This window comes from Glycine max, chromosome 9 (assembly GCF_000004515.6).
Source record: "Glycine max cultivar Williams 82 chromosome 9, Glycine_max_v4.0, whole genome shotgun sequence".
Lineage (NCBI taxonomy): Eukaryota > Viridiplantae > Streptophyta > Magnoliopsida > Fabales > Fabaceae > Glycine > Glycine max.
In genome coordinates, this window is record NC_038245.2 from 1365256 (window position 1) to 1374157 (window position 8902).

Here is an 8902-nt window from a genome sequence, read left to right on the forward strand (position 1 = left end):
TAAAAAAACAAACTAAAAAATAATTACTATAAAATTTAATAATTTTTAATTATATAGTTGTACATGATTAAATGACTATTTAGAGTAATACTCTATCCTAATTAAATTCTTTGTATCGATGAAGTATCATGTAAAAGTGAGAAAGAAACCGCGTGGCATTAGTTTTTGTTTTTAGTTTCATTCCTATATAAAAAAAAAAGATTAATAATTAACTTAATGATATAAATTTAATATAGTAGCCCCCTAAGAAAACGATTAATTTCATCGGAGGGTATCACTGTGTATGAAGAGAGAGAAAGGAGGAGCACAGCACTACACAGCTCCGAAATAGGAGGGGGAGAAATTTTGTATGCGTTGGATTTCGTAGATCTGAGTACGTTTTTTTCTTCTCCCTTCTATTCCTTTGAATTTCAGTTTTAAATCTCTCTCTCTCTCTCTCTCTGAAGCTTGTGCTTTTGAGTTTTCTTTCATTTGCGTTTTTTTATTTTTGTTTTTGGTGACCCTTTTGGATTCTTTGCTTTGAGCTTCGTTTTAATGATGTTACTGTATCTTCCTTGGCCTAAAGTTCGTGTTTTTGATCGCTTACTTCGATTTTTCTGTTGCCCCAACTTTTAAAGTTTTGGGCTTTGTGCTGGGAAATCGAGCATTTCTCGGGGTTGGTCTGAAAGGTGTAAAATTTTCAGCTTTTTGATCATCCGAGAGTTGTTGGGTTCTTATTCATGTGGGGCCAGAACCCCAATTACTACTGCTAGTTTTGTTTTTTTAAGGTTCGTTGGTTTTTTTAAGTTTAGTTGGTTGGTTTGTTAGAATTGTTTCAGCCATGGTGAGTCCTGTGTTGGTGCTCTCTTCCTTGTGTGGAGTGAGGAAACGTCAATTTTGATGGTGTTACCTGATATTCAGAGGTATTAGCATGATGAAAAATTAGTCAACTTTTAACACTGATTCCCAAAGTGCTGATGCTATTAGATTAATGAATTCTTTTGCAAGCAGCAACAATGTTATTGAATGTTTAGTTCTCTACAATCAAGAATGATATCTTTGTCACTTCTTATAAGTATCAGGAAAAATCAACCTCATTTAATTATTCTCCTCTTCTCCAACATTTTTGGGTGGGATGGTAGGGTGGGGGGTTTAGGGAAAGAATGATAGTTTCAAATAGTGTTGGGTTCTCTTTGTATGTGTTCTCCATTTCTAGCAATATTAGTATATATTCTGCAAAACTGCAGGTGGCAATTTAGTTGTTGCAGAAGTTGGATGATATTTGAAGGGTCCTATATTACTTAGGCTAAAAATCACTTATAGGTTCTGTAGGTTTTGTGTTTCTATAGAGTGATTTCATCAAATAAAAACACATGAAAAAGTTTACCTGGTTACAAGATGACTTAGGCCAAGTAAAAATCACTGGCTTTTTGTTTTGTAGACATAAGTGTGCGTTTTCCATGGGGTTTGAGTTTCTCCTAGGAACTCACCTGAGTCCCAAGGAAAGAAATGAAGGAAGAAAGCAAGAGGATTTAGATAAAGAAGAACTTTGCAAGAAAAAGAATGAAAATTCTATTAAATTAGATCAAATGGTCCACATTTGGATGTCTGGGAGTATTTTTTTAAGGTTTGTTTTGAGAGTACTAGATGATCCATTGGGTAAACTTTGTTAATGGCAATCTGAAAACTTGGTTGAGGGAGTCTTATATAATGTAAATCCATGATCAAACTAAATATTATTTGAACTCATTCACATTAGGAAATAGGAATTGGGATCAGAATATGTTAATATTGTAATACTTAAGTGTAAGTGTTTTAACTAGGAAAATTCAATGTTGCTCTAAAAGGTATTCCTATCTTGTGGAACCAATAGATTTATGTGTCTCTGTTTGCCTGCATGTCTGATTTTTTCTCATTTATTCACAAACCTCTTCCAATATGCAGTTAAGTTCAAGATGTTAGAATTGATTTCAATATTATATTATATTCTCTTTTATTTTGTTTGCTGTCAGATAAATGACAAATGTATCATTCAAAGAATTTTCCTAGTGCAAGTTTAATTGGAGTTAATTCATTAGTTCATGGTCAGCACATAGATTGTGGTGGCAGCACAATGGATCCTGGCAGTGGAGGAAACAGTCTTGGCAACAACTCTAATCTCGCTTCAAAACAACGTTTACGGTGGACACATGAATTACATGAGCGCTTTGTTGATGCTGTGGCTCAACTTGGTGGGCCAGATCGTGAGTATTTCCCCCTCTATTTTTGGTTAATGGGAATCTGGAAGTGTTTTTTTTTTCTTACACTGAAACTTAAAACATGACTTTAGCCTGTAAAATGAGAATGCTAGGTTGTGTGGCAGCTAATAAAATAAATGCACTCTTATCAATTTTACATCTGTTTTGGAGATGTGTTTGGTGTTTAAATTTCATATCATCTGTGAACTTTTCCATGAAAAATACCCCACCCCCCCTCTCCCTCCTGTATATGTGCTGTGCATCAGTAATTAGTTTCAGGCAAGATGGTATCAGATGGGCATGATGACATGACTACCCGATAATTCATAGGGAGATCATATGAGAATTTTCTTTGTATGAAATTCATGAGATAATGTAAAAAGTAAAGTATAAAGAATAGGTAGCATATGTTGATCAGATGATGTATACTTATGTTGGCTGAGGAATATTTCAAGCTTCTATGCATTATTTTAACATTCCTTATAAAAATGTTTTAAATCTAACTATGCATTTTGCTAGGTGCCACACCCAAAGGTGTCCTCAGAGTTATGGGTGTACAAGGCTTGACCATTTACCATGTCAAAAGCCATTTACAGGTAATGTGCACTTAAAGGGCCTCTTAACTTGATGTCCATTATTCTCATTCGTAAATCCTTTTTTCATTCTACTTTTCTGTTGCTTACAGAAATACCGACTTGCAAAATATTTACCTGACTCCTCATCTGATGGTATGTCTATCTGTTTTTTTGTTATTTAAATTGTTCATGCATATGGTATTTAGGGCTTCTTTATTTGTTGTTTTTAGTCCATTAAACATTCATTTTACTTTAATTTCTCTTTATTTGGTGATAACTTTTAAAATTGTTGATAGAAGGGAAAAAGGCTGACAAGAAAGAAACAGGGGATATGCTTTCCAATCTTGATGGTTCATCGTGAGTATTGCTGGCTAGCTGCCTCTTTTTTTCTTTTCATTAGGGCTTTCATACTTATACAAGTTGGTGGTTATAATATTAAAAAAAATATTTGGGTTACTTAAGCACACTCAACCGTGCTTTAACCATCTCCAAAGCTTTTACATCGTGTAGTCAAATTTGCAACAGTGTTGAGAAACAGAATTTTTTCATCTGTTTCTTTTGTATGCAATGCCTAATAACTGTTACTGGAAGAAAAATGTAACTTTTTATCAAAAGATCTTAAATTCTTGATTGTTTGATGGGTTCTGGTGGTATAAATGACTAAAGTTGTGGGCTTATCTGTCTGTAGTGGGATGCAGATTACTGAAGCACTAAAGCTTCAAATGGAGGTTCAGAAGCGACTACATGAACAATTGGAGGTATATTTTCCTTGTTGAACTGATCTTATGACTTTATCATATTAACTGATTATAATTTATGATTTCTATTCAATCATGTAAAATTAAATGATATTAATTTATTATCTCTTGATTTATGCTAATCACACAAATTGGTTACATTATATAATCATTAAGATCTAGGTTGTACCATCCTCTAGTGGCTCAAGCTGTACGGCTCAATATGTAAATGGGGTTTAAAATTTGTGTATTTGCTGCTTTGAAATTTCACTTCATATTTTCCAATTTCGAATGAAGTAAAGACAGAATAAACAGACTGATGAATTATTTGTAATTAAGATGCCAAGCTTGTAATTTATGTTTTGATGTGAAACAGGTGCAGAGACAGCTACAATTACGGATAGAGGCCCAGGGTAAATACCTGAAAAAGATAATCGAAGAACAGCAGCGGCTCAGTGGCGTTCTTTCGGAGACTCCTGGCTCTGGGGTTGCAGCCGTTGCTCCAGGGGATGCATGCCAAGAACCTGATAATAAGACTGACCCGTCAACCCCTGACCCTGAAAAGGCCGCCAAAGACCGTGCTCCGGCAAAAAGTCTTTCAATAGAATCTTTTTCATCTCACCTTGAACCGATGACACCAGATTCTGGCTGCCATGTTGGTTCCCCTGCTGAAAGCCCTAAAGGGGAGAGATCAGCCAAGAAGCAACGAGTAATCATGGATGGCGTGTATTCTAAACCAGAAATGGTGCTTCCACATCAGATACTGGAGTCAAGCATGTCATTATACCAGCAACCTAACACTGTTTTTCTTGGCCAAGACCAATTTGATCCTTCTTTGGGTATATCTACCAGAAGTGGTGAGGAATTGGATAAGGTTGGTGGTGGTAATCTGTGATTTGCTATAATATGTAGGTTGTGTTCAAGGACTCATTCTATCTTCCTTCTAAGCTTAGTTTGTGTTATATGTATTCCTTAATAGATGAGGGAACCTGTTCTTCGTAGATTCCCAAGGGAACCAGTTCAAATGTTCAATACTTGACTAAACATCCAGCCTTTAATTACTATTTAGATAACTAAGTTGAATTGGATTAATAGAAAGAATCTTGGCATCGGCTATGGTGATTATAAGAAGCTTATGGGGATTATACTTAATCTCTTGACTAGCCAAAGGAATTGTGCAGATGATGAGGGAGTGCTGTGGTCTGGCTTTGGGGTATATTCTAACAGATGACATGTAGAAAATTGGCATTGGCTGTGATTGATTGTACCAATCATGAGACTTAAATATTTAATTTAGTATGCATCATTGTCACCTCCACTATTATCATTGTCATTGTCACAACTATCATCGTCATTGTTACCACCCTCATTATCGCTAGTGTTACCACCATCATCAACATTTTCGTTATAGCAACCACCACTATTATTATTGTCGTCACTATTATCATTGTTATTGTCATTGTCATCACATCTACCGTCATCATCATTACTATCGCCATGACAACTAAGGGTGAAAATAAGCTAGGTTTGGTTAGGCCTGAATTAAAAATATAAAGTTTGGTTTGGTCTATTTATTTGTTAGAGGCCTTTTTTTTTTATTAGGCTTGGCCTAGTCTATTTAAAAGTTTGGTTTGACCGACGAGTTTGTTAAAAAATCTATTTTACAATAAATGTTATATATGAAGGAAATCTAATGATTATATAGTGAATCTTTGAGGATTCATATTGTATTTTTTTAAAATTTAATATAAAGAAAGACACATTTTTCTTTTAATTTGTCCGTGAAAAAAAAAACAAGTTAAAATTAATTAGAGCACTCTAATATGATATTAAAATTTATCAATCTCAACAACCCAAGTAAGAATTATAATCGGAACACTTTGTATTCAACAAAATATTGTAAACAAAATAAGTAAGCTAAGTAAAATATCATAAGTTTCATTGGATAATCTAGTCTTAATGTCAAATACTAAAATAAATAAAAAAAATAAGAACCAAAGCAAGTTTATATATATATATATAGGGAGCATATTAGGTGAGATGAGTGTTTTATTATGAGAGATGAGATGATTAAATAGCAGCCCTTAGATCAAAACGAAAGAATTTGGAACCCGAGTGAAAAAACACTGCACATGAGAGAGCCAATATTTTAATAATAAATGCACGTGCCGTAGTGCATTTAATTAACAATTAAATCTGTCTATATATATATATATATATATATATATATCCTGAAAAGTTTAGTGAATTTTTTTTAAAGCTTGAGCTTGATCTTTTCATTTAAATAGATTTTTCAAAAAGTGAGTCTGACCTTTATAATAAATAAGTCAGGCAGTCTAGACCCAAAGTCTCTAACAGGCAACCTAATCCATTTTCATCCCTAATGGCAACCACTACCATTGTTTTTGTCATTACTTCCATAGTCCCATCATCACTCATCGTATAACGAGTTAAGCTAGTTTATAAGCTCAAAATTATTATGATAAAATATAATCTTTAAAGTTTATCTTAAGTATTATTTTTTAAAAAATCATTCATTTTTTAAGTAATGCTTAATTTTAAATATTTTAATGCAAATTAATTTAATTTTTAATATAAGTTAAATAAATAAATAATTTCAGACTAACATTTTAAAGTGTTAAATAGATAAATAAAATAAAGAGAATGTAGACCGAGTTAACTAAAATGACTCACAATCCATAGAGTTAAATTGGGTCAACAATTTACCGTATTGAATTGTACTAAGTGAAATACGAGGAATCCATCGTGTGCTAACCCAAATAGGTTGGTGGACACAAATTAACACCCTTACTAAGAATGTTAATAATAATAATAATAATATTTATTTAATGTTTTTAAATACATTAATTATTATTGGTTGGAATATATTAGGACATTAAATAATATAGACTTTACTTTTTATTTAATAAATTTTATTCATAATTCTGACTATTAATAAACTCCATCCAATAACATTAGAATGAATATGCATAAGAATTTGTTACTAATATTTTTTAGGCTAAATGTAATTTGTGTTTCCTTATTTTTTTAAAATATGTAATTTTTAGTCTCTTTATTTTATAATTGAAACATTTTATTTTTTATTTTTAAAAAGTTTGCGATTTTAATCCTCTCTTTTTTAATTGAGATATTTTATCTTTTATTTTTTAGTTTTTGTGGTCAATTTTAAACGTTGATTTATATATTTTATAAACGTTGACGAACAATTGTTTGTTTTTTATGCACATGGAAATTTTTTTTTATAATTATTTAATTGCTGACAAGCTTAATTTATTAAAAAAGTATACTGTCAACAAAAATAGAAAAGAAAACTACATTTTAGTCTATTTCTTAAAATGAAATTCATGCTCAACCTTTAAAATGAAGACATCCTTCTCATTCTTTTCCATAATAGTACCTTTGGCAAAAGTGGTGGTACATTATCAAAATTGGTGGCAAGATAGAAGATTCTTTTGGACAGCCACAGAATCATCAGATACTTTCCATTGATATAAAATCAGCAATACAATGTGGAGTATTAAGGAAGATTTGGTGTTGCTAAAAAATGAAGGAATTCCTAGCTATAGAGTGAGCCACCAAATTAGCTTGCCTTCTCACATATTCAATAGAGTATGAAGGATAAGATCTCAAAATATCTCTAATTTGGTTTAGAATAAACCCACAATCAGTGATATCTTCCTCTTTACTCTTAATCTGATCTACTATCTGTTTACAATCTGATTCAATAATGACATTAAGAATGTTCTGATTTGTAAGCCATAATAAACTTTGTAATATCACATGTGCTTCTCCGTCCTTTGCCATCATAAACTCTCATGTATCATCCCTTAGACAAGCTTCAAAACCCGAATTTTCCTTCCTCATCCATAGATGTTGCGTCCACGTTGCAGTTCCAGAACCACTGGAAGAACTGTTGCTAATTACCATCTTCTCCATTCATATTCCAACACCAGATCCTTAAAGGATTCCATGGATAGAATCAAGCCATCAATATCAGTCCATAATCCTTTGGCAATCCATATTTCAACACTCCGAGGACATGTTAGAAACAAGTGCCAACAACTTTCGAAATCATTTGGACAGAAAGCGCAAATTTTTTGGCTTTCTACACCTATGTTGCGCAAATTTCACGTAAGGATTTCATGTATTTGTAGTAACCTGTTCTGACAGTGTAAAACCCATGAGGTGAATGCTTCCCATGAACAAACGTTTTGTCCCATTCTCTAGAGTCCAGAACCATCAAATCTTTCAACTCTAGAGTTAGGAGGCAAACCCAGAATACCCTCTCACCCAGGGATCCTTCCAAACGTTAATGCTAGACCCATCACCAATTCTCCATATCAATTTATCAAGCACAACCGGGAACTCCAAATGCTATGCCAAATATAACTAGGATTATAACCAATATTGGAATCCATAAAATCCCCCCTTGGGTAATATTTAGCTTTGAAGAGTCTAGATACCATAGCATTGGGGTTAGACATAAATCTCTATCCTTGTTTCCCAAGCATAGCTAGATTAAAAGCTTGTATGCTTCTAAAATTCATCCCTCCCTCCCTCCTCCTTTCTCACTGTTAGTTTCTCCCATGCTAACCACTTCACCCACCAATAAGAGTTCAACATTCTCTCTATTTCTTCACATGTTGATTTTGGAAGAAGGTAAGCACTCATAATATAAGATGGGATGGACTGAAGGACAGATTTTATCATAACTTCATTACCTGCCTTTGAGAGGAATTTCCCACCGATTGAATTAATTTTTCTCCAAATTTTGTCCTTCGCTTTCCTATTCCTCCCAATCATTGATGGCATGCCCAAGTATTTTCAAGTGCCCATCATTTGTTGCACCCCTAACGAACTGGATAATTGAAACTTCTTCTCGTCATGAATATTGGCACAAAAAAGAACTTCGGATTTGTTGAGATTTATAGCTTGGTCTGAAGCAACCTCATACACATGAAGGGCGTTTTTAAGAACTTCCACTTCATTCTTGGTTACCTTGCAAGAAAGAAAACAATCATCTGCAAAGAGAAGATGGGTTATACTCGAGGCCCCTCTACATATTGATATTCCATGTAAGAGTCCTTCATGTTCGGCTTTATGAATTAATGTTCTCAGCCCTTCTGAACATATAAGAAAGAGGTATGAAGATAAAGGATCCCCTTGAGGATGTCTTCTACTCGGTGAGAACGGGACCTCCAACTCTTACATAAAAATTCACAGACTCCACACACATCATAACCCTCTCCACCCACTGTCCACCAAACCACATTTTCAACATAATGCCTCTACGATAACTCCAGTATACTCTACGTAGGTTTTGCTTATATCAACTTTCAATGTCAAGTTGTCA

At 33.5% G+C, this 8902-nt stretch overlaps 1 protein-coding gene across 12 annotated transcripts; it reads left to right on the top strand.

Moving 5' to 3' along the window:
- Positions 1-216: 216 nt before the first annotated feature.
- Positions 217-4846, top strand: PHR14 (MYB-CC domain-containing transcription factor PHR14). 12 transcript variants are annotated; one of them, XM_041004789.1, is made up of 8 exons: positions 257-373; positions 808-902; positions 2058-2222; positions 2736-2812; positions 2902-2944; positions 3088-3148; positions 3480-3549; positions 3905-4846. In XM_041004789.1, the coding sequence occupies exons 3-8, from the start codon at positions 2093-2095 to the stop codon at positions 4421-4423; spliced, it is 900 nt and encodes a 299-aa protein (XP_040860723.1). In that variant the 5' UTR covers positions 257-373; positions 808-902; positions 2058-2092; the 3' UTR covers positions 4424-4846. The 12 variants fall into 12 exon arrangements, with proteins under 12 accessions (XP_006586676.1, XP_006586673.1, XP_006586674.1 ...); XM_014779564.3 differs by having other exon boundaries at positions 259-373; positions 1992-2222; XM_041004793.1 differs by having other exon boundaries at positions 259-373; positions 3091-3148.
- Positions 4847-8902: the final 4056 nt, after the last annotated feature.

Coding starts and splice junctions, on each gene's coding strand:
- PHR14 (XM_006586610.3), top strand. CDS start 2,003: ATGTATCATTCAAAGAATTTTCCTAGTGCAAGTTTAATTGGAGTTAAT. Junction 2,223..2,735: donor TCAACTTGGTGGGCCAGATC/GTGAGTATTTCC, acceptor GCATTTTGCTAG/GTGCCACACCCAAAGGTGTC. Junction 3,550..3,904: donor GACTACATGAACAATTGGAG/GTATATTTTCCT, acceptor GATGTGAAACAG/GTGCAGAGACAGCTACAATT.